The following is a 26,503-nucleotide window of genomic DNA, read 5'->3' on the forward strand; positions in this document are numbered from 1 at the left end:
CTAGGAATATAGAGACACTGTGCAAGCACGCAGAGATGCAGTTAGAAAAGCCAAAATCCCACCTGGAATTGAATCAGGCCAGAGATTTCAAAGGCAACAAGAAGGGCTTCTATAAGTACATAGATGAAAAAAGGAAAGCTAGGAAAAATGTGAGCCCAGTGCTGAATGGGGCAGGGGCCCTGGTGACACAGTGCATGGAAAAGGCTGAGGTGCTGAATGCCTTCTTCACCTCTGTCTTTACTAGCAAGACTGGCCTTCAGGAATCCCAGGCCCAGAGACCAGGGGGAAAGCCTGGAACAAGGAAGATGTGTCCTTGGTTGAAGAGGATCAGGTCAGGGAATAGCTAAGCAAACTAAACATGTGTAAGTCCATGGACCCTGATGGGATGCACCCATGAGTGTGGAGAGAGTTGGCAGATACCATCATGAGGCCACTCAATACTCACAGCAACTGGGAGAAGTGCCCAAAGACTGGAGGAAAGCAAATGCCACTCCCATCTTCAAGAAGGGCAAGGAGGAGGAACCAGGAAAGTAGCCAGTCAACCTCACCTCAATGAGGTGATGGAGCAACAGATATTGGAAATTATTTCCAGGCACATGAAGGACAAGAAAATCATCAGGAGTAGTCATCATGGATTCATCGCGGGGAAGTTATGCTTGACCAACCACATAAACTTCTATGATTAAATAAATGGCTGGCTTGGTAGATGAGGGGAGAGCAGTGGATATAGTCTACCTTGACTTCAGGAAGGCTTTTAACACCATCTTGGATGAGCAAACAGTGAGGTGGATTGCAAACTGGCTGAGCAGCCGGTCCCAGAGGGTGGTGATCAGTGGAACAAAGCCTAGTTGGAGGCCACTAACAGTGTACCCCAGGGGTCAACAGCAGGTCCAATCGTGTTCAAAATCCTGGAGCATATGAGGAAAGGCTGAGAGCTGGGGCGTTTAGCCTGGAGAAAAGAAGGTTCAGGGTGGTAATCTTACCTATGTGTACAAATATCTGAAGGGAGGGTGTAAAGGTGGAGCCAGAGTTTTTTCAGTGGTGTCCAGTGACAGGACCGGAGGCAATGGGCATAAACTGAACCACAGGAGGTTCCCTCTGAATAGCAGAAAACACTTTTTCACTGTGAGGGTGACAGAGCACCAGCCCAGGTTGCCCAGGGACGTTGTGGAATCTCTGTCCTTGGAGATATTCAAAAGCTTTCTGGACGTGGTGTTGGGCAACCAGCTCTAGCTAAAGCTGCTCGAGCAGGGGGTTTGGACCAGATGACCTCCAGAGGTCCCTTCCAACCTCAACCACTCTGTGATTCCGTGATATGTTGAAATTTGCTTAAAAGAGGAAAGACACTCCACTGTATTTCCCCTCCTTTTATTATTCTGATTTCTTCCCAAAATAGCATAACAATGTACTCACAAATGAAATTTGATAAAAGAAATCTAACAAACTAGCTTTGACACACACAAACTTCAATGAAACATTTCAGCACTTCTAAAGTGTTGGCATTTTTCAGCTAGTTTCATGAGTACTAATTCTAGCACACAAGAAAGAGTATTGTTTTCTTAATTTCAGCAGCAGAAGTGACTGTGAATGTACTGCTTTGGTGAAGGTTATAGGTGTTCTGTACAATAATAAAAAAAAAAAAATCAGGACACATGGAGGGAAGAGTATGACCTAATTACAGGGAAGGCAATACAACTACAAACTCAAATGATTTGAACGCTTAACTTTGTAACAGAAATGTTCTTTCCTAGGTTTATTATAGCTTTTCAAAATACTCATGTACCATCAACATTTCCTCTCTATGTGAACTATACTAGGCGACAGCAGCAAACAGCTCCCATTAGCCCAAGAAGGGAGACAAAAAATATGAAGTACACACACCTTCTCAGTAGTGGCTGGCTACAAGCATGTGGAAAGCAGAGCAAACACCATGTCAGAAATCCCTAAGCCAGCTCTAAGAGACTGATGGGCAGTTAAGATGGTAGTTAGGCACCATTCTGCCTATTGATATCATTAGATTACACTCCCAAACAAAATATTTGGCTCTAATTTGGGGATTGTTATCCACATGTACTGGGGTGTATACACACATACATAGCCCTCTGTCCCAAACTGAACTTCTAGTATCCTCAAATGTTATACAGGCTTCCCTTTTAGTTCATGATCCAGTATGTGACCGTGTTCCTAACGCCTTAAGGACTGCAATGAGGTCCCCATCACCACCAATAGCTCATCCTTCTGCCGAGCCCATTTGGAATTTTATGAAACAAGTAAGAAACACATCTTAAGATCTGTCTAATAAGTTTCAGGAGACATTAAAACTACCAAAAAGACAGGAGAGTCTTTAATACAGTAGAAAATTATTCATTAATCTAAGTTCAGCAGCTGTTATTGATTACTGTATAGTCATACTTGGAAAAACAACATACAGATTTAAAAGTTTAGAAATTCAGTTATTTCAGAGCAGTTTTGTACAGAACAAACTCATCTAATCTCAAAAGCACCATGAAGTGACACTACATATCAGCAAGCACAAAAAAACAAGAGCATCATGGGACTTTACTATGTAAACTACACCTTCAAACTACACCTCAGGTAGATTTACACTGCAGGCTTGAGCACAGCACAGAGGTACTCAAACTGACTTAGATATTATTTGCCATCTAGCTCTGCATGCAATGTAGACATACCCTATATGTCTGAATATATCTCATTATGAATTAACTGAGCTCTGCAGTACAATATTTAGGCCCTCATTCTGCACCATCAAAGTCAACAGTCATTTTTCCATCAGCTTCAGAAAGTGCAGGGTCAGGCTTGTAATCACAAACACACTTCTACTAATAAAACATTTGTTTCTAACATGAAGTTGTGTCAAGTTCAAACATGAGTTTTGAGAGCATGCAGATTGCTTACAAATGCTTAAAAAGACTGGTTCAGAATCTTTCTTATATACACACACACACAAGTCCATCTGTCACAGACAGGCAATGTAACTCAGAATCATGAGCTTGCTCTAGTTTTTGGTAGTGTCCTGCACACTTCTGATAATTAAAAAATAAAAAGTAAAAAAATAGTTGCCACAATGAATTTCTGACCATTCCAACTTGCACATGGATATTATCTCTTCTTGCTGCATCCAGTATGTGAAGTTTCACAGTTGCTTCTCAAATGCAAATACCAAGTAAATACCTAAAAAAGAAAATGGAGTATTTAAAGTTTCAGCTTCCTCTGCCACTTGATTAAGTTTTCAAAATGTAAACAGGTTGATGCTCTGCCCAAACAACCTGTTAGCAGGTTATTGAAATTATAAAAACTGCTATGGTTTCCCAATGAGTAACTCCAGCATTCCATTCCAGCACGGTTTTAGACATGTTTTCACAACAGAGCTTAGAATGCACAAAAGCAAAATATTTTAAATACTGTTGATATGGTTAATGCAATGCTAACTTCAGTTAGCAATATTACTGAAATGTGAATGTAATTCATAAATTACCATGCCATTCTACACATAGTTAACATTAATTGGTACATAAAAAGTCATATGCAAGTTAAGTTTAAAGACTCCTTCATACACACAGTAACAGACAATTAGGGGTGAAATTATCAACTTAATTTTTAATTAAAAAGTTAATAAACTCATAGTACAAAATTACTTTTTTTGCTCTTTTAAAATATCACAAAGAAGAAATATTTAATAATGCTAGATGGCATTTTCTCAACTCCAGAACAGTATGATTCCAGAAATGGATACTCATACAGTCCACACCAGCACCCTTAGGAAATACTTACTTGGCATATAATCAATGCCAGCTATGTCAGAAATTCTTATGCTTCATACCAGACAGATAACTTAAACCAGTTTCTTGAGACTGTGACTCTAATTAAACATTTATGGATTTCCACTTGAACTCAGGTTTTGTTTTAATGGATGAGGTGCCACAGCTACATTGCAAATCTTTCAAGACAAGCCTCAGCGATAAAGCAAGTTCCATGCAAAGAGCAAGCTGTGCTTATACCCTAACTATCAGAAGCTCTGTAATCCACATCTCTCTGAAAAAAGAGGCTACTTAGAAAATACAGTCATCATTGAACTTTTAAAGGTATAAAAAGCCCCTCTCAATTAGATTAATAGTTTACTTAATACTTTTACATTGTTGGAATTAATGTCCACATTACGAGTCATACCTTTAAAAAACAGATAATAATTTAAGAAAGCCAACACCTTAACTAAAGTCTTTTTCATTCATGAATTGAACATTATTTGTTGTTTGTTTTTAAACCACTAACACAAACAGTATAATGGTCTGCAAAAATGCAAATGCTGGTTGGCTGCAGTCACACAGAAGTTAGTAATAACTCTCTGGGAGTCAATTTTTATCCTTAGAATTCTCAGTCCCTTGTATCTGAGTTTTATTAAACACAACATTGGAAAAGAATTATGTCAAAAGTTTTCCATGGCACATGCTCATAAAATTTCAAAATATATTTAACAGTAGTGCATCCTTTTTGGTGTCTGAGGCACTAACTACTTCTCCTCCCTTTATAAAACATTCATATACCTCTTTACCATCCATGCTTTAATTGCTTTTTCCTGAAACATATATCACTACAGGCAAAGAGTATAGCTTCAGTCCCTGTCTTCCTGAAACAGATTTGTATTATTTTTGATGAATGTATGTCCCAACTAGAGTTTGTTTTCTAGCTGACTGATAACAGTATAATATCCAAGTGTACCAAACAGAAGTATATTATCTAATCCTCTAATACTAGCAAAATAATCCTTTAACACTGGCATCTCCTTTTCATATATCCTAAGTAAGGCTTCGCCAAACTATTTTAGCCCAAAAGTTTGCATGCTAGAAGTTATTTAAATAAAGCAAAATTTCAATCTATTTTATGCATTTCCTCCCCATTTCTTGAGATGTGTGCACTACATAATCTATATACAGGCATGTGAATAACACAAATAATAAAATCTTGTTATATTTAAAATTTGGATTTTCTTCCATAACCAACAGGCTATTTTACACACTTTCCATAGCAGTCATTCAGTCAACACTGAGTTTTCAAAACAATACTTACTTGTTGCTTCCCATTCAGATTTACTCAAGGTTCCCTAGAAGGGGACAAAAAAACCAAAAACAGTTTCAACAAAAAATGAGGAAACAACAAAACACCGATTTAACTTGGGATAATCAAAATTTCACAGACCAACTTCTAACCACTCACAGTGGCTGGCTATTTAGGGAGTAGAAGAGCATTACTGTAGACCACAGATACTTATAACTCCAGTAACTAGGATGGTAGGGAATTGGAACACTCCAGATAACGGAACACACCTGAATTACACAGGTACAGGAGAACATGTGAACAGTCTGCTGGGCTGGATGCCTCTGCAATGCCGAGCACGCTGGGCCCATTACCACACATCAGCATGACCTGACGTGGCTCAAGCTGCATTCCAGCCTGAGATGCCCAACACTTGTGCAGAAGTCAAGAAGAAGCCCTGTATCACGGTGCTGCCACCTTCCCCGGGAATATTGCCTGCCTCCACCTAACACCTCCCTGCAGCCCACAAAAACTCTATTTGCAAGAGACTCACTCCCAACCCAGCTCACATGTGAAAAAACAGTCTGCCTTGCAGCCTAGGAAACCTACTCCTAGCTCAGCCTGTCAGACAAAAGCAGGGCAAGTGCACAAGTAAAAAGCTGCTGCCATTTACCCTACCAATTAAGAAGCATGAGGTATAAACAACAACATGGTTTTCTGCTCTGCCCACTCCATCCCCTTCGAGTGAGTCCTCACTGGCGGCATGATTTAACCCATATGCTACCCACTGACCAATCCTGACCAAATGATTCATCTTTTAAAACGCTGGTGAAAAAAGGCTTGTTCAAGCAGATTCTTCTTTGCCAGGTAACACAGCACCTGGCAAAAGAGGTCTTTGGTCTGACTTGACCATTCTCATGTTCTTAAGCTTGTTTCTTAAAAGAAGCATTTTTCTTTTTAAAAGGTTTAGGTATCAAATACAGAGAGCAGGTTTCTTTTCCCTCCTGATGCATGGGTTTTATGTATACAGTAAAAGGAAGATATCTTCAAGAATTCAGAATGTGAACAGTAGATAAACTAATGATTAAAAAAAGAAAAATCCAAGCAGAAAAACTTCAAGCTGACCAGCCTCACATTATATCTATGACAATGAAATAGGATGCCATCTATCAGTAACTGCATATGATTTTACTAAAACTACAATCTTTACTCAAACTAGTCTCCAATTTTGGTTCTCTCTTGTCAAAGAGCCTCAACACATAAAAAAATAAAGACCCAAAGTTCAGACTGAAAGAGCCAACATTGCTTATCAGAAACCATTCAGCATGAATAGTTAGGTTAAACCAAGCCTTTGCAAGGTTTCCATCCAGCCTGACTCCCCAAACGCACATACAGAAACAAACACACAGTTATATGCTACCCTGAATAGCTAGCCTGGCTACAGATGGAGAGGCAATAGCCAAATAGCAGCAGTTCCTGGGGAAAAATGACAGCAGACATTACTTGTCATACTGCTCGCTTCCCAGGAACAGCAGCTGTGCCGGCTCCTGTCCATCATGCACCCAACTCTGAGACCAATACAGAAGAATGAAAGGCTGGGAGGGGACCAGCTGCAGGCAACTCCAACATGTACTCCAACTCCAATTCATGTACTGCCAGGACAATGGAAGAAAGAAAAACATGAGAAAGACAGGAAGCTCAGAAAGGTAGCACATGCGTTACAAGACAGGACTAGAAGCAGAAAAAACATATTTAATTGGACTGCTGGTCTAAAATCTAATATGACCTCCATTGAAGATGGCTCAGTATTCTTTTATTTCTGAAGTCATAAATCAAGTTGCCAAAACCGGAGAAATGCAGAAAAATATATGACAGGATAGCAGACTATGTTTTGTACAAGATAAGATTATGATCATCACAAAGTTTCTTTTCATTCCAGAATGTGAACAGATTATCATATTTAATACAATTGAGGGCAGAAATATACAGATTTAGTTTTATGCAAGTAGGATTAGTCTAATTCTAGGAGCTCTGTTAAAAAAACAAATGAAGGCACATCAAATTTAAAAAAAATAGCATTTACATTACAATACTTCAATAAAATCGGCTGAGAAATGAGCTGGATCTTCTTCATCCAAAACGACAATAGGAAAACAATGTTTAAGATTTCAAATATATACAGTATTATGAAGAAAGTTTTCAACTCTCCTGTCAGAGGATTAAAAGAAGAAAACTAAAGCTTTAAATCAGCAGTGTGAAAATCCAGGAACATAAGAAAATTCTTCAGATTAAGAAGAGTTATTTTTAGAAGAGCTGCCAAGGAAAATGGCAAAATATCCTTTCCCTTTTGCATTGTAACAAATTTCTTAATAGCTACCAAATTAAGTGAATCTGATTCTCTGAGTATGGGATATAGATTAGACGAACTCCTCAGCCCTGCAGCTCTATAATTTTTCACATGCACAGAGACATTCATACCAACTTCATTGCAGTTGAAATGAAGAATGCACCGCGTGTCTGAAAGATCAGGACCTCAATTTTAGACCCCATTTGCTCTAGTGAACTAAGAAGGAACTTACCAATGGTAACTTTGCCTTGCCATCTTTGATGAACTCTTTTGCATGCTCATAGTCATCAGGTTTATCAGAAACAAGCCTGGAATCACCAAATGAAGAATATGGCTGGAGAACATTTAAAAAAAAAAAAAATTAATTGTGTAGTAAGATACATTAATCACATCAGTCAAGGGTCTGTCACAACATAGCCCAGAACAGAGGTCAGCAATTATTAAGAGGATCTTAAATTTCGATCTCTCCTTTAGAGCACCTATAAGATCAGGTCTGACATTCCCCACTTCCCAGAAAATCTGACACCCAGGATTTATAAATTAACTTTTATGCTTATGTCTCCAAAACAGGGGAAACAGAATACTGCAAAGATTATTCTCCATGTACAGCTCATTCTGAGTACTACCTAGATATACCCTCTTTTAGAGAAGCAACTGAACAAACCATGATCTATGAATCAGAAGTACTAAGAAATGAGCAACTCTAAGATTACAAGCAGAATGCTTAAAATGCTTTAATACACACAGGAGCTGTAACAGAAGTATACAACTGATTCTTCAAAACTAATATATACTTATTAAGGGTCCCAGTTACTGCATAATGATCTGTACTTAACAATGCAGGCCTCAACTGCAAGTGGCCACTAATTTACGACAACTCTCACTTTTAGAATCACAGAATCATTTAGGTTGGATAAGACCTTTAAGATCGAGTCCAACCATTAACCCAACACTGCCAAGTCCAACACTAAACCATGTCCCTAAGCACCACATCGACACATCTTTTAAATACCTCCAGGGATGGGGACTCAACCACTTCCCTGGGCAGCCTGTTCCAATGCTTGACTACCCTTTCCGTGAAGAAATTTCTCCTAATATCCAATCTAAACCTCCCCTGGCACAGCCTGAGGCCATTTCTTCTCGTCCTATCACTAACTACTTGGGAGAAGAGACCAACACCCACCTCACTACAACCTCCTTTCAGGTAGCTGTAGAGAGCGAGAAGGTCTCCCCTCAGCCTCCTCTTCTCCAGGCTAAACAATCACCGCTCCCTCAGCCGCTCCTCATAAGGCCTGTGCTCCAGACCCTTCACCAGCTTTGTTGCCCTTCTCTGGACACGCTCCAGCAACTCAGTGTCCTTCTTGTACTGAGGGGCCCAAAACTGCATACAGTGTTCCAGGTGTGGCCTCACCAGTGCCAAGTACAGGGGAACAATCACTTCCTTGCTCCTGCTGGCCACACTAGTCGTCATACACACCAGGATGCTGTTGGCCTTCTTGGCCACCTGGGCACACTGCTGGCTCATGTTCAGCCACCTGTCAACCAACACCCCCACATCCCTTTCTGCCAGGCAGCTTTCCAGCCACTCTTCCTCAAGCCTGTAGCGTTGCATGGGGTTGTTGTGATCCAAGTGCAGGACCTGGCACTTGGCCTTGTTGAACCTCATACAGTTGTCCTCGGCCCATCAATCTAGCCTGTCCAGATCCCTCTGTAGAGCCTTCCTACCCTCAAGCAGATCAACACTCCCACCCAACTTGGTTTCATCTGAAAACTTACTGAGGGTGTACTCCCAACCCCTCCTCCAGATCGTTGATAAAGATACTAAACAGAACTGGCCCCAATACCCAGCCCTGGGGAACACCACTTGTGACTGGCCACCACCTGGACTTAACTCCATTCACCACTGTCGTGGTTTAGCCCCAGCCAGCAACTAAGCACCACGCAGCCGCTCGCTCACTCCCCCTACCCCGATGGGATGGGGGAGAGAATCGGAGGAGTAAGAGTGAGAAACACTCCTGGGTTGAGATAAGAACAGTTTAATAATTGAAATAAAGTAAAATAGTAATGCTAATAGTAACAGTATAATAATGATAATAATAATAATGATACACGAAGCAAGTGATGCACAATGCAATTGCTCACCACCCGCCGACCGATACCCAGACAGTTCCCGAGCAGCGATCGCTGCTCCCTGGCCACCCCCCCCCAGTTTATATACTGAGCATGACGTCATATGGTATGGAATAGCCCTTTGGTCACTTTGGATCAACTATTCTGGCTGTGCCCCCTCCCAGTTTCTTGTGCGCCTGGCAGAGCATGGGAAGCTGAAAAAGTCCTTGACTAGCATAAGCAGTACTCAGCAACAACTAAAAACATCAGCATATTATCAACATTCTTCTCCTACTAAATCCAAAACACAGCACTATGCCTGCTGCTAGGAAGAAAATTAACTCTATCCCAGCCGAAACCAGGACAACCACAAATCTTTGGGCCTGGCCATCCAGCCAGTTTTTCTACCCAGCAAAGAGTATGCCCATCCAAGCCATGAGCAGCCAGTTTCTCCAGGAGAATGCTGTGGGAGACTGTGTCAAAGGCTGTACTAAAGTCTAGGTAGACAACATCCACAGCCTTTCCTTCATGCACTAAGGGGGTCACCTTGTCATAGAAGGAGATCAGGTTGGTCAAGCAGGACCTGCCTTTCATAAACCCATGCTGACTGGGCCTGATCCCCTGGTTGTCTGTACAGGCCATGTGATAGCACTCAAGATCATCTGCTCCATAACCTTCCCTGGCACTGAGGTCAGACTGACAGGCTTGTAGTTCTCCAGATCTCCTTCCGGCCCTTCTTGTAGATGGGTGTCACATTTGCTAACCTCCAGTCAACTGGGACCTCCCCGGTTAGCCAGGACTGCTGATCAGTGATGGAAAGTGGCTTGGTGAGCACTTCCACCAGCTCCCTTAGGACCCTTGGGTGGATCCCATCTGGCCCCATACACTTGTGCTGTCTAAGTGGTGTAGCAGGTCGCTAACCATTTCCCCTTAGATTATGGGGGCTTCATTCTGCTTCCCGTCCCTGTCTTCCAGCTCAGGGGGCTGGGTACCTGGAGAACAACTGGTCTGACTATTAAAGACTGAGGCAAAGAAGGCATTAGGTACCTCAGCCTTTTCCTCAGCCTTTGTCATTCTGTTTCCCCCCGCATCCAACAAAAGACGGAGATTCTCCTTAGCCTGCCTTTTGTTGCTAATGTTTTGATAGAAACATTTTTTATTGTCTTTTATGGCAGTAGCCAGGTTAAGTTCTAGTTGGGCTTTGGCCTTTCTAATTTTCTCTCTACATAACCTCACAGCATCGTCATAGTCCTCCTGAGTTGCCTGCCCCTTCTTCAAAAGGCCATAAACTCTCTTTTTTTTCCCCATGAGTTCCAGCCAAAGCTCTCTGTTCAGCTAGGCCGGTCTTCTTCCCCACCAGCTCGTGTTTTGGCACATGGGTATGGCCTGCTCCTGCGCCTTTAAGATTTCCTTCTTGAAGAATGTCCAGCCTTCCTGGATTCATTTGCCCGTCAGGACTGCCTCCCAAGGGACTCTGCCAGCCAGTCTCCTAAACAGGCCAAAGTCTGCCCTCCGGAAGTCCAAGGTAGCAGTTCTGCTGACCCCCCTCCTTAACTTCTCCAAGAATCAAAACCACTATAATTTCATGATCGCTGTGCCTAAGACAGCCTCCAACTGTCACATCACCCACAAGTCCTTCTCTGTTCGCAAACAACAGGTCCAGCAGGGCACCTTCCCTCGTTGGCTCGCTCACCGGCTGTGTCAGAAAGTTATCTTCCACACACTCCAGGAACCTCCTAGACTGTTTCCTCTCTGTTGTATTGTATTTCCAGCAGACGTCTGGTAAGTTGAAGTCCCCCATGAGAACAATGGCTAGGGACTGTGAGACTTCCCAGGGAACGTAGGGTGGGATTCCAGTAGCCTATCTCTCTCTCGCACTCCCTGATACTCCTCAAGCTACTCACGTCCCCCCAGAGCTCTGTCACTAAGTGGAGAAGCTCCTCTATGTGGACACACCTCCCACAGGTGTGCTCACTGCTGCTGTCCGGTCCTGCCGTAAGAGCAGGGCACACCCTGCAGCCTGACACCTGGCTGTTCCCACTGGGGCTCTGTCTGGGAAGCTGCATCAGTTGTGGCAGATGCAGAGCTTAGAGAGGCCGTGGCTTTCTGCTGGGTGGATGCCATTGCTCCCTGGTCAAGCTGGAAGAGCTTCAGCACCCTTCCTGCACACCCTTCTGCCCAAATTGCCAGGCCACGCCCTTGCTGTTTACCTGCCCTGTTGGCAGGGCTGGTCACTAATGCTCCCTAAGGGCTTCTTTTGCCGGGGGGGGGGGGGGGGGGGGGGGGGGCGGGGCGGGGCGGGGCAGGCGGCTTGGCCACCGTTGCTCCTGGCCCTGGCCAGGTCTCCTCAGCCACTGTCACACAAGCTGCCGGCTCCTGGCGGCTCTCTCAGCTGCCCCTGAGTTCCCTCAGTTTGGGAAAACCCGCTGTGCACCATGCTGGAGCACTCCACTGCAGATCGTGCGGCCCCAGAGCTGCTCACCTCAGCGACTGAGAACAAAGCTGATATGTCAAGAGGCTGTGCCACCATGCTACTAGCAATATGAACCCATACAAAGCACTGTCCCTTTCAGAGTCAACAAGGACAGTCAAGTCACCAGACACTTGACTTGATAGTTTTATGCTGAAAAATTCTACTGTTCGAGGGAGGAGGGAAGCACAGAGAACTGTGAATAAAACCAAAGCCTCAGAGATGGCTTCTCTGAAGCTGCTAAAGTCATCCAGGATAAGAGGTTGAGGATAAAAAAGCAAAAACATAAGCTCAGTTACAGTTAAGTACCATTTTCCTCTACAAACACAGCCTGTCCTTTTATTCCTACAAAGATTACTTTCTGTCTTTTCAATCAATATTCCTTGCAAAAAGATCCAGCTGTCAGTCTCTCTCTGCTGAGGAAGAAATGGATTACGGTGACCACTATCTGACACCAGGCATGATTCTTGTGCTTCTGGTTACTACTTAATCAAAACAAAAACTTGCCTCAAAATTGAAATTTTATCTACAAAACTGAATCACTCGTTGGGTGCTGGTACCCAGGTGATGGCAGCAGGGGGCTGCAGAGGTGGTCTCCATGAGGAGAGGCCAGGGCTAGGGCTGTCCCAGACACATTTCCACCAGCTCTAAGGAGACACCGCAGAGCACAGCTGAGCCCCTCAGGCATGAGTGGGGCGCCTCTGGGAAAACATATTTAAGAAAGAAAGAAAGAAAGAAAAAAAAAAAAAGGTGCAACGGCTATGAGAGAGGAAAATGCAGACACCAAGGCCAGAAAAGGATGGGGAGGAGGTGCTCCGGGTACTGGAGAAGAGACAGCCGTTGGAGAAGACCATGGTGATGCAGATTGTCCCTCTGCAGCTCATGGAGGACCACAGTGGAGCAGAAATCCACGCTGCAGCCCGTGGACATGCCCTGAAGGAAGCTGCAGTCTGTGGAAAGCCCACACAGGAGCAAGCTCCTGGCAGGAGCTGTGGCCTGTGGAGAGGAGCCCAACTAGCAGCAGGTTTTCTGGCAGGAGCTGCAACCCTGTGAGGAACCAACCCACACTGGAGCAGTCTGCTCCTGAAGGACTGTACCCAAGGAAGAGAACGCACACTGGAGCAGTTTGTAGAGGACTGTATCCCATGGGAGTAACCCATGCTGAAGTAGGGGAAAAGTATGAGGAGGAAGGAGTAGCAGAGACAAGGTGTTATGCACTGACCACAACCCCCATTCCCCATCCCCCCGCACTGCTGGGTGGGGAAAGAAGATAGGCCAGGAGTGAAGTTGAGCCTGGGAACAAGCAGTGGGTGGGGTGAAGGTGTGTTTAGGTTTGTTTTTGTTTCTCACCATCCTTTTTTTTTTTTTTTGTAATAAATTAATCTTTTCCAAGTTTAATCTGTTTTGCCCATGAGGGTAACTGCTAAGCAATCTCCCTGTCTTTATCATGACCCACAAGGTTTTTTTCTTATTGTGGCTGGATGCCAAGTGCCCACCAAAGCCGCTCTATCACTCCCCTTCTCAACGGGACACGGGAGAGGAAATACAACAAAAAAGCTCGTGGGTTGACATAAGGACAGGGAGATCACTCAGCAATTACCGTCATGGGCAAAACAGACTCAACCCAAGGAAAATCAGTTTAATTTATTACCAATGAAAACTGAGTAGGAGAGAAGAGTGAGAATATGTGTAGGGTAATGAGAAATAAAACCAAATCTTAAAACACCTTCCCCCCACCCCTCCCTTCTTCCCAGGCTCAACTTCACTCACGATTTTCTCTACCTCCTTCCCCCAAGCAGCACCAGGGGACGGGGAATGGGGATTGCGGTCAGTTCATCACACATTGTCCCTGCTATTCCTTCCTTCTCAAGGGAGGACTCCGCACACTCTTCCCCTGCTCCAAGCATGGGGTCCCTCCCATGGGAGACAGTCCTCCGTGAACTTCTCCAACGTGGGTCCTTCCCACAGGGCTACAGTTCTCCATGAACTGCTCCAGCGTGAGTCCCTTCCACGGGGTGCAGTCCTTCAGGAGCAGAATGCTCTAGCATGGGTCCCCCACGAGGTCACAAGTCCTGCCAGCAAACCTGCTCCAGCGTGGGCTCCTCTCTCTCCATGGGTCCACAGGTCCTGCCAGGAGCCTACTCCATCACAGGCTTCCCACAGGGTCACAGCCTCCTTGGGGCACATCCACCTGCTCCAGCGTGGGGCCCTCCCCGGGCTGCAGGTGGATATCCGCTCCACCGTGGACCTCCATGGGCTGCAGGGGCACAGCTGCCTCACCATGGGCTGCACCAGGGGCTGCAGGGGAATCTCTGCTCTGGTGCCTGGAGCACCTCCTCCCCCTCCTTCTTCACTGACCTTGGTGTCTCCAGAGTCGTTCCTCTCACATATGCTCACTCCAGTTGCAGTTTGTGTCCCGATGTTCTGGGGTTTGGCTTTTTTTCCCCTTCTTAAATATGTTATCCCAGAGGCACTACCACTGTCACTGATTGGCTCGGCCTTGGCCACTGGCAGGTCCATCTTGGAGCCAGCTGGCATTGGCTCTACTGGACACAGGGGAAGCTTCTAGCAGCTTCTCACAGAAGCCGCCCCTGTAGCCCCCCCAATCCCAAAACCTTGCCACACAAACCCAATACACTTATTTTCTACCCCCATCCTGTTGGGAAGAGGGGACAAGAGAACAGGTTGGTGGATGTCTGGCAGCCAGTCAAGGTCAACCCACCACAGTCGCACTTTCAGCCACAGGAGCTTAGTTCTTCTATTGTTAGCCCTTAATTAATTGCACAATGTTCACAACAGGAATTTCTATTATTGCACAAATAATTAACAAGATGTAAAATGCTACTTAAATGAAACAAGTTAACTCTGTATTTACCTCCAAGGCCTGCATTCTCCTTAACAGCATTTTATGCTCCTCGTTCTTGATTTTTTCTTCATAGAATTCCCGAAATGTCATTTTGTAGACTAATTTCATACCATGCTTCTTTGCCATTCTGTCAAAATAGTAAGCTTAATTAGCGAAGCCATTACTTTCAAAAGAACAATTTTAAGCCACAGTGACATCTTGCGGTGTTCACTAGGATTACACTCTTCCTAGAAATCATTTTTTTAGTAAAGACATTTAGATGAAAAAAAAAATGCACTACCACCACAAACTGTACTTTTTTTAATTAGACAACAGAAATCTACACAGAAGTAATTTACAAACATTTTAATATAAAAATGTCTCTTCTCCCAACACACAGAAGTAAGTTCCATTTGAACTTCCAGATAGACTAAGCTATTTCCCTGCAGTATCATCACCATGTCCCATCAGATATTATGGATACATTTAGAGAACCTCCTTCTACTAGATTTAGTGCCTTACAATTGTGCCTTACATTTAGTGCCTTACAATTATATGTAAACACTGTGGTCATACAACACTGAAGTCACAAGTGTCAGTCACAGATGCTGGTATTTTTCACAGACAACTACAAATGAAGTGTGTGAAAACATACAGGTTTGAAGGGAAAGCTTAATATTGTTTAGAAACCATACTGAGCTTGAATGGCAGGAAAAACCCCAACACGGAAACATTTGTCTGTACCTCAGGAGACAGGTTGGGAAAGGCAAATCTGAATTCACACAGAGGTAACAGCAAAATGTATGGTCACAGAGTAAGAAGATTTAGAGGGAGAAAAAGTAAGTTGTAGGAAAAACCCTACAAGCATCCAAAGAATGTTGGAGAAGACAAGAAAGAGGCACCATGATGAAGAGGAGGTACAAGGCGGCTTGCTGAAAAACTAAAGAAAGATAGCATGAACCCCCCCAAAAAGTTAAGATTAAAGAAGAAAAAGTTGACAGCACTAAAGGTTTACTGACAGATCCAACACATCAGATACAGACAGACATTCTCGTGTGAGACCTAGTTTAAATCTCCACAGCTTCTGACCAGAGCACCTTCAACTGAACCCAATGGACAGATTACATTTGCGGATGGAAATGCAAGAAACCTCTTCATGTGGAGCAACAACAAAAAAATGAAGAACTGAAAATTATAATAAGAAAGCCAAAATATAATTTTGTGCAAGTATTATGCAATGACACACAAGCTAAACAAACGCTTATTACGTTTCACAGCTTTCATTATATAATTAATTCAAAACTTAACTTACTCTTCCAGTAATGGAAAATAAACCAAGAACTCAGGGACATCAACCACTTCTTCCAAGTGGAAATCATACTTGCAACCAAACAAGGAATATTCTCCCTTCTTTTCAAATTTTACACTGTATACCTCATTCCCAAATGAATTTGTTTCTGAAGCTTCAAGTCGCTTTCTATAAAATGAGATATAAACAAACATTAATTGACCAGTTTTTAATTTAACAGACAGAGAAAACTATGCATAAGAGGCCTGAAAGTGTTTCTCCCAGAACTACAGCATTCAGTGATCTCTCCAGTTTCCCACCTCCCTTATCTAATAAGGCAATGAAACAGTGAAATGAAGAGAAGCAGCATGCTAGGTTTTAAAAGTTTATCATTCCTATACAACATACCGAGGACTAAACGGACCTAGCAAATTAACCTTTAGCCCAGACACAGTCTACATGGACAAGTCAAGCTTTTTGGAACCACAGCAAAACCCTGACAGTTATTCCCCAGGCTGTGGCTACTTTGTCACTACTTAAGTCACTACACAGGGTTTATGTATGAAGATCTATACTCTATACCAGAAGAGCCATGGGTGCAAGGGACAAGGATTAATACAGATTTACCTGTTTGAGTCAAGCTCATGAGTGAGATTTTCCTGACTGGCATCCAAAATTGTTGCAAAAAACTTGTTTTTGTTTGCACACACATATCAGAGCACTGTGAGAACGACTATCACTTAACAATGCTTCACAGACTTTTGAAAGACTAATAGAATATAAAAGTACTTACACAAGTTCAAAGCTATTTGGAGTTGTGCCAATAAAATACCCTCCAGGAGAGAGGTTCCCACAAGCATTTTTAAGCATCATGTCAGCCTGCTCGTATGTCTCAAATGAGTAATGGTAAACAAATTGACAGCTGCAAATGTCAAAGCGCATATCTGGATCGTTGTATTTGGAAGACAAGAGATCCTGAAATAGATTTAAAAGGAAAAAAAAAAAAACATAACAAAAGCTACAGAAACAAGCATGATTCACTTAAATCTTCCAACAAAATATGCTACTTTAATAATTCTTTGAAGTTTTTCCTTTCAGCCCTCACTCCTTCACAACTTCAACAAGAACAAGATGAAAAAGGTAAGAGTAAGAAAAAGCCCTCTGCTACACAGAAAACCATACATAACATCTGAGAACAACAAGAATACACATACACATTTCAAAGTTATCATGTCCTCAAATTCTTTTCATGTTGTCAAGTAACACCACTACGCCTGAAAGGCCAAAACCCAAGGTTAGTTACCTAATAGTTTCCAGAAATATTTTACTGCTGAGGGTTTATAACTGGCCACTGTTTAGCTGGAAACAATTATTATAATAAAATGCATTTTCGGTTTACTAAGTCTCTGTAGTGAGAACTGACCCATTAAACATACAATTGAGAGGAGGAGGGGTTGTTTTAAACATGGCAAATCACCTGCCCACTAAGTAGCATTTATCTGTATTCTCACACACGTATGTAACGTGTACAAACATACTCCTCCCCACCCCAGACCAAGTAACGAGTAACTGAAGAACTTGGAGCCCTTGAAATTTGTCAGCTTAAAATTTGTCACAGTTTGACCTTGTACTCAGCAGTTCTCTAACTCTTCTTGATCAGGCTTTTTTTATACAATACCAGTAAGCCACTATAAATAACACAGGAGCACACAGGTTCTCCCCAAGGCCCATGATATGTATTCTGTACTTAAAATATTTCATACTTAACAGTTCTACCCGAATTTCTCTTCTCTCCCAGACTTCCCAACCACCCACTCACTCTCAGCCTCTACCAGTTCATGCCACATACTGTCAACATTCTGTACGCAGCAAGACAAACATGGACACTTCACATACCCATAGCAATTTTATCTGTTCATTTACTCCCTCTCTCCATTTTGAGAGACAGAGATACAGGAAACTGAGAAACAAAGGTGGGTGGAATTGGACAAGCTGTGAGAAGGAGATTTTGTATTATATACAACATAGATGATAGAGATACCAAGTCAGGGACCTGAACTTTTGTGTCCACGGACAGACAGAGCAGAGTGTGCAACAGAAAACACACGTCCATATAAGACTGAGCTGTAATAGCAACATGAAAATATCACTTTCTCTCCTGGCCAAGGCTCTCTCCTCTGACTGCAATTTTGAGCCCAGAGAGATGACCTGGAATCTGCAACAGACTGTATTCCTCAGAAGAAGGGGAGGCAACCAAGAATTCAAGCCAACAAGCTTTCCTGCAAGGCTGGAAAGAACAGTTTCAGCCTTTCCACAGATATGCTGGAACCAAGTAGGCTCTGTCCCTCGGCCTGCATCAGCACAGCACTCTCAGCCTGCATTTCTAGGAAGCAAAAGCAGTGCTGGCTACGAGACTGTCACCTAAGCCTCAGCGATATATTTAATAACGCCTCCAGACAGTCTAAGAAATCTGCCCTATCACACAAATGTTGAAGATATGTACTATGGTAATTAAAATACTGCTAAAAAAAACCAAAGTACCGGGATAAGCAAAATGTACAACTCAAATCAGAAAATGTCCCTTATTCATTCCAGCATAAAAACCACATTCACCAAGATAGTTTCCAACATCCCATGCTGGCTCCCAGAATTAAGTAGTCATTCCCTTCCCCTTGTCAAGTGAAAGAAACTGAAAGCACCAGATTTATTATGTGAAAAAGACATTCAGGCTTCTAGAACATTACACTGTAAAATAGTAATGAAACATATTTAACTACATCTCAGTAGCCTGTATGGTTGATTCTCCTGATAGTACAACAATCTGATCTTAAAAATACGCATGCCCTAAATGTTACAGCACTAGCATCACTTCCTATATTTGCTTAACACAAGAATGTTAAATTTCCAAAATATTATAAAGTGTAGGAACTGTACCTTGGTACTATCTGCTTGTATAAATTCTGCATCAAAAATATGTTCATTATAACGACATCGGGCTTTCATGTCTTCGTATCGCTGCTTGCACTGTTGCACAGAAATGTCAGCAATATCTAGACAGAGCGAGAAATTGGGAAAAAAAAAAAAAAAAGTGTGTAAACTGCTCCCCAGACAAGAAAACTGGAATGATTACTAGAACACGTCAGATCCATTACAGCAGGGGTAAAAGTTGATCTTCAGTTACACTTTGACGGGAACAAACACTTTCATTTCCAATTTGTAGAGAAGGAATTTAATTTGCAGAAGGTGTCATTTTCAGTTTTTACTTCAGACAGAAGTTGTAATCTGAGGAGTTTAGAAAGCTCCCATCCTCAAAAGTGCAAAGCAAGACTCCAAGATTTCAAGTGATGGATACTAGGTGGTTGATACTAAGTGCTGTTAGCATTAAGTGTCTGGTATGCATTAGCTAAAACAGTTCTGCTCCCAGAGTTTCTCCAACAGTACTGAAAGCTCTTCATCTTCTTACAATATGCAAGATGTTGAGATGCAATTATTTGTGATATATGCCAGCATATTGCATCATGGGAAACTTTTTATTTTGTTTTTAAGACTGTTCCTCTCTCAGGCATAAGAGTTTCACTGAATTATATTAACAACTAACAATATGCAATAGATTTATGTAAGAACTTTGTAAGCAAATTCATTAACTGTATTTGAAGACTGCCAACTGAAAAAGAAAGGCAAGAAAGAACTGTTAAATGCAAAATACCCAGGACAATTCCCACTAAAGGAGTTTTATGAAATTTTATTATCTGTTAAATCTGAAGTTAAGTAATGCTTCCTCTGATTATCCTTGGCATGCTTTTAGGGAGAAGGGAAGATGGTACCTCCCCTTCCCAACATCTAAGCAAACTATTTAAGTGAAAAATTATTTAATCAGACCATTTTTTGTCAAACCACTGTGGGGTTTGTTTGATTTTTTTTAAATGTAAGTCTTATGCGCGTATTTTCAGAACAGTCAAAAACACTACAAAAGATCACATGTGGGAGAAAATACATAAAATATAAAATTACAGTCTTTTCCCCAGTGTTACACTTTGCCTAAGACAATCTGTGGTAATTGTGCGTTTCTTTACTGAAGGTAGTTTTTATTTATGAGTTAAACTGAAAGCTCATTACACAGAAAATCAATGTTTCTTGTATTTATGCTGGCAATCAAGTTGATGTCATCAGGTCAAAAGACAAAAGGAGACTTTTTGACAGAAGGTATATCGCTGCATTCTTGGACTTATTAAAAAAAGGAAATAATAAAAGTCTGGAAATGTGCTTGTTTTTCCCATAAAAGACTGCTGTACTTTCCCTGGAAAGTTAGTGTGTCTTCTTACCAGTACAGACAAGTTTTTTAATTCTGCCTTTTTTCCATTTCAGTAAGTCTCCACCTTTGCCACATCCTAGATCCAAAACCGTTATATCACTCTTTTTCCGTCGTACTCGGTCTATAAATTCACCTAGAAAAATAAAAAGAGAGAACGCATACACAGGTGTCTCCAATTCACTTGTATTGTACAGAGATCCCTAAAGGACCAAAAGGGTTTGAGAATTTTAAAACATCTCAGAACTTACTTTGCCTCTAAGCCTTCTTAACATTACAGACTTAAATCTTTCTTTCTAGAAACCACTAATGATGAAAGCAACCACAAACTTTTAAAACTATGGAGAAGATAATGAATATTTTCTGTGCTTAATGTGCTTTGCATGTAATGTGACTGGAGCTCTGAACTGTTTCCCTGGCAGACAAAAGCAAAACTGCACATCGCTAAACAACCACCCCGTGCGTGAGTGGGGAAACAGGGTTCCCTTTCATTACCATTATAATGAAGGCAGATGTTATTTGAAAGTATGGGAAAGCCTTCTGCAAAAGAGTAAAAGCCAATTAAATGCATCAGCCACAACTTTTCCTTGCAGTCACATTACAAAAATGCATCATGTTCTCCACTCACTCTCCTAGGCCTTGCAGCAACACCAGCTACTTGTTTGCTGTCTTTTTCCCCTACATATACCAATTTCATTTTCTATCTCCACTCTGTCTAGATTATGTCTGCTCTGACTGATGTTGGCATATTATGCAAAACATATCAGCGTGCTATCAACTTTTCTTCACAGTAAGAGACATGAAATATGCTGGGTTACAACTGCTGTAATGCCACACTACTGAAATTCATCGTGACTGAAAGGCTTCAACACAGGCTCCAGGAAAGTCTTTATATAACCCAAAACATTGCTTCTAACTGCTCTGATACAGCATGCTGCTTTTTGTTGTGTTAAGACAAATGGTGCCAACATCTCCTGGCATTGATCCCTCTTCATGAATCTGTGGTACTCTGCTGGTAATTCTTTTCTGTGTTTGGAGATATCTGATGGTTTTGTTTCCTCACTTTGGAATTAATTTGTGGGATAGCAGACTTTGCCTTTTATAAAAAGCTGCTGATTCTTAAAGAACTACATCCTCTAGTTTTTCATCTTTTTAAACCATTGACTATGGGTAATACAGAAAATATTTACATGTTCACGTTTCCTACAGAATTGCTTAATCTAGACCTAAAGACAGACTGCTGTGGGAAAATGGTTATGAAATTATTTGAGACAGATTTAAATAACAAGAACAGCTCAGTCTAACAAGAACAGATAGATTCATTATGATTTAAAGCTGTAACTTTCTCTTTAAAAATGTCATGAAGAAGAACAGTTTCCAGTATGATATTTTTCAGATCAGGTGATCTTTAAAACTTTAGCATGTATTTGGCACTCCAACAATATAAAACACTATCACAAAGATTCAAAATAAAAATAAATCACATTTGAAAAATCTTACTACGTATGAAGAGACAAAGTGCTGTTATCAACATCAGAAAGCAGAAAAAAGTTACATTTTGATACAAAAATTAGTTACATTTTACTGAAGTCTAAGCAATCAATTAAAGAAGCTTACCAATGAGGACGCTCTTTGTCCAATTATTAAAGTTTCGGAGGTAGAATATGCGAGACTGGCTACGTTTTTCTAATCCAACTTCCTGAAGTTCATTATAATGTGCAGCTACAGCTTGCCCATGACCTATCTCATGCTGTAGAAATGAGGGAAGGAACAGACTCAAGCAGTGAATCATTTTTATTACTTTTTCAGTTAATCAAAAGACCTGTGTTCACTTTGAGCATTTAAGAAAGTAAACAAGTAATACTATGAAGAGCACCACCATTATATATGTAAAAACATTTCCCCTGTCTGTGCTGGTACTGACATCAGCACTTCAGTTACCACAGAGACAACTCCCTTAAAAATGTAATCCCCTTTTCAGCTGGTCCAAGTAATTTCTGATGGATGATGCCCAGCATCTTTCCTTCACAGAAATACTTAACTTTCAGTTCTCTAATACTCTCACCACTCTCAAAGAATCAGTTTCATTCCCCTTAAGCCTGGGACTGAAGAAAAGGATGTTCCTTCTCGAGGAACTTTAGGTTTCTTCAAAAACCCTGTTTCAGAAATTCAGTGTCTACATCTAACAGAAGTGTATCAACTGCCAATTTAACCAAAATGACAACTAGCTGATGTCACATAAAGCCCACTGCCAGAGCTTTAAAGAGACCATGGTAAGGGAATGAGAGTAATGACTTGATAATATATCACATTTAATGCTTAACAGTTAGCTGTAGAAATGTCTCTGGTTTAGCCTTAACTGTAAATACTCCATTCTGTCCCATGTGACACAGAGAAGCAGTCTACATCCAGATATTATGCACCTAACATTTCTGCACCTTGAAAATAATCTTCAATTACATACATGAAATTAAAATAAATTGTAAATAAAATACAAAGTAACAGAATATGGAGAACCAACACAAATTGTGTGAGGCACTAAAGTGTTTGAAATAACAGTACAAACTAGAATGAACGATTCTCAGTTAGAACCCACAAACATGCCACAAAGCCTCAGCCAGCATGAATTCACACAGCAATTAAAAGCATTACCAACAGTTGACTACAGAAGTCAACATCCTGAAACCTTATTATTCAAATAGCAGTTCCTCAAGGGAAAAGAAGGTTTGACTGACTTTAATATACTACACGAATTCCTCAGTGTTTCATAGAATTTTGGTAACCGTCAGAATGAACAGAGACATACTTGTCTGGAATCTCTGTGACCCCATCATCTGTTTATTACCACACTCGCTGACTGATACTAACAAATATTTTGACCACCTCTAATCTTTTTTAGGATAAGCACAGATGGCGCCCTGAATGGCCACTAGGGTGACGTAAGCTGGAGTGGCTGACTTTGACAGATGTGGGGAACATATTCATACAATCCATTAATGCACCTCAGCTGCTGCAAGCACAGTTGCAAACAGCCATCAGCAATAGCACATAGAAGCTGGCAGCTGCATTCAATGCAAACACCTCTCTACACCCTTAAGCTCCACAAAAACCAATGTATTTCTTGTCCACCTAAACCTTATCCCAGAACCACCTTATTAAAAAGATGAAAGGGCTAATAATCTTTCTACCACAACAAAGGGCACCCTTTATTTTACCAGATCGCTTAACCATAAATTAACATCCTGGAAAAATTCTGAACAGAGAAACAAAACATTAGGTCAAAGATGTTTTCAAATCATACTCAAATATCCCAAAAGGTCAAAATTAGACTGGATATTACAGCACCAGTTTCGGCAAGCTCATACATAATAAAGGCCAGTGTTATATAAAACATTACCCTTTTCACCCTCCCAGTTAAAAGGACAAGTATTTTCTGCTACTCTTGCAGTCTTTACAAAAAAAAAAAAAAAAAAAAGCATGTGTAAACCTTTCAGTACTTCACTTTTCACACAAATCACACTGAAATTATATCACAGAGGATGCAGTTTGTAGAGTTTTCTAAATTATACAATACCTTATTGAGGAAATTAAAGGACGAAATTATCTTACAGAAGAACCTCTCATGCACAGATAACTATAACACACAGGATAACAACATACAAAATGTACCAATTCAAGATATGGGACTTGGACTAATGCCAGTAAAGCCTACACTACACTACCAGATTGCTACCACATCGACGATGGAATGATAATCTTAGAATTAGACTAAGCATGTGCTGAGACCAGTTTTATTAACGTTCCAATTACTAGCCCTCTTTCTCTTCTGTTAAACCCAATGTGACTTCTGCACCCGTTATTTTGCTAAGAAGCTACCCACAAACTTTGACATTTAGTGTTTCATGCTGGTTCACATACGTTTAGCACAAACATTTTCAATCTTTTCTTGAGCTAAGGCTTTGAAACAAGGATTTGAACATAGCTCAAAATAAATGATACTCACTACTTTCTTAGGAGGTTCACCTTCAGTATCCAAATTCTTCCTTTTCGCTCTGCCGTCCTGATTAACACTATCAACTGCTTTTTCATTTTCAGTGGGGTGCACTGTAGCTGAAGTTGAACTATCGCCTTCCCAACCAATACCTGAATCTGCCTCTGAAGTATGAGGTGTTTTCTCCACTTTTTCATCCAAACTCTTCTCTACTTCCTGTTCTTCTACCTTGGCTATATCAGCCATTTTTGACAGGTTAGTCCCCTTGTCCGTTGATCAGAATGGAAATCTATAAGGGAGAAAAAAAAAAAACACAAAACACCTGCTATTTTCAGTGTTTAATTTCACTTACTCGTGGTTATGGTCATGACTTTCAATCATAATACTGGCCTTATAAAAAAATAACATGCCTTTGCCCTACACAACATATCAACTTCAAATTTAGCTAGTTTTTAACAAAGATAGCACACTAAAACATGTGGAATTTCAAAGTATTCTCCTTATAATAAGACCAAATTAAGATAAATCTTTACTCTTCATGTTTGAGTCTTTCTTAGCTATCTTTATCGATTCAACTGCAAAGCACTATTGGTTTTCAGCCTGTAATTTCCCTCTTCCCCTCCCCACATAAAGTAACCTACAAATCACTAAGTTTAGAAACACAAGCTGTCAGTCCCTCAAATTAGTAAATTCATTTTTTAATCTGATATGCTTTCAAACGGATGCCCTCAAACAAAAAAAATCAAGGTGTTTTTAAAGCGCAAATTTTGATGGCAGTTGTGGATTTTCAAGTTTGCCAAGAATATCCGCTACGCCTCAAGCTTCACTAACACTAGGATTCTTCAGCTGTAGCTGCATTGCTATGTCTCCACTTCACAAAAATCTACACAGTCTGTAGGGCTGCAAATCAGTGCTACAAAGCTCATTTCGTCTGCCAGCACATCCTAGCCTTCTTTACACCATCATCAGGAAGCAGGGCACCTACTGTTCAATAAAGCACAGGAGAGGATGATTTGGCAACTCCTTTTCTAAAACAGTGGCCTATTTCAGTCTGACAGAAAACACGCACTCTCCGCTGTATCCAGGCTTAAGTCTCCTAACGAGGGCGAAAACACATTCATTAAGTGGACCACAGAGACCCCAAAGCAGCTTTCCTCAAAATGGACGGCCTCGAAGTATGACTTATGAAAATAACTTTTCCACTGCGGTAGGGCATCTAACCCATGCTTCCGAAGAAGCACACCCTTTCTTATCTTCACTCGGCTGCTCCAAGCAGCGCACCAGGACGCTTTCGAGACCTGCATTCGGGAACGATCAGAATTTCAGAACCGGTAATGGCAACCAAGCGCCCGGAGAGCCGCTCCTTCGGAAGAAAAGCCGGAGAGCTCGAAGCGCCGGGGGGACGGGACGGGACGGGACGGGACGGGACGGCGCTCGCAGCCCGGGAAGCGCCAAGAAGCGACAGGCGCTGTAGCAGCGCCGCCGCCCCCCCGTCAAGGGCCTGGGCCCTGAAGACGTTTAGCTGCGTCACGGGGGGCTGTGCGGAGGGAGGGAGGGAGGGAGGGAGGGAAGGAGGGAGGGGGCGCGTCCCGACGCCGGCAGGCACGGACCCTGCGCGGGGCGCTCGCCGCGGGCAGGCCGCCGCCCGGGCGGGTGCCGAGGGACCCAGGAGCCCGCCAAGGCCCGGCCCGGCCCGGCCCGGCCCGGCCCGGCCCACCCCAGCAACGGACAAAGCGCGCGCCGCCACGACGCCATCCGGCGAGTCCCCGCGCGGCCGCAGCCGATTGGCGACGGCCGGTGGCGCGGCGCAGCCTCCCGCGCGCACCGCCCCCCCCCCCGCCCACACACTCCCCGGGCCCCGCCCAACCCCGGCTGCCCGCGAGGCCGAGGGCCCGCGCCCCGCCTCCCGCGCGCGGCGGGGCGCGCCCCGCGCCGCCCACCTCAGCCCGCACCGCCGCCTCGCGCGCCCCGCCCCGCCCGTCCCCGCGCCTCGCGTTCCCGCCGCCGGGCCGCCCGGGAGGGCGCGCGGCGCTCACCCTGCCCAGCGCTCCGCCATCCTGTTTGCGGAAGTGACGCCCCGGCAGCGCGGCGG

The 26,503-nt window shown here is 42.5% G+C and overlaps 1 protein-coding gene across 4 annotated transcripts; it reads right to left on the bottom strand.

Moving 5' to 3' along the window:
- Window positions 1-1,352: 1,352 nt before the first annotated feature.
- Window positions 1,353-26,485, bottom strand: RNMT (RNA guanine-7 methyltransferase). Of its 4 annotated transcripts, XM_075705304.1 has the most exons (12): window positions 26,448-26,466; window positions 25,397-25,507; window positions 24,424-24,700; window positions 22,038-22,170; window positions 20,434-20,556; window positions 19,046-19,161; window positions 16,905-17,086; window positions 16,136-16,300; window positions 14,854-14,971; window positions 7,632-7,733; window positions 5,086-5,119; window positions 1,353-3,192 (listed from the first exon to the last, which is right to left on the bottom strand). In XM_075705304.1, exons 3-12 carry the CDS (start codon window positions 24,655-24,657, stop codon window positions 3,155-3,157), a joined length of 1,245 nt encoding a protein of 414 aa, XP_075561419.1. In that variant the 5' UTR covers window positions 24,658-24,700; window positions 25,397-25,507; window positions 26,448-26,466; the 3' UTR covers window positions 1,353-3,154. The 4 variants fall into 4 exon arrangements, with proteins under 4 accessions (XP_075561419.1, XP_075561420.1, XP_075561418.1 ...); XM_075705305.1 differs by lacking the exon at window positions 25,397-25,507 and having other exon boundaries at window positions 26,448-26,485; XM_075705303.1 differs by lacking the exon at window positions 26,448-26,466 and having other exon boundaries at window positions 25,397-25,829.
- Between the last annotated feature and the right edge of the window lie 18 nt (window positions 26,486-26,503).

The sequence above is a fragment of the Pelecanus crispus genome, chromosome 2 (genome assembly GCF_030463565.1).
Source record: "Pelecanus crispus isolate bPelCri1 chromosome 2, bPelCri1.pri, whole genome shotgun sequence".
Taxonomy (NCBI): Eukaryota; Metazoa; Chordata; class Aves; order Pelecaniformes; family Pelecanidae; genus Pelecanus; species Pelecanus crispus.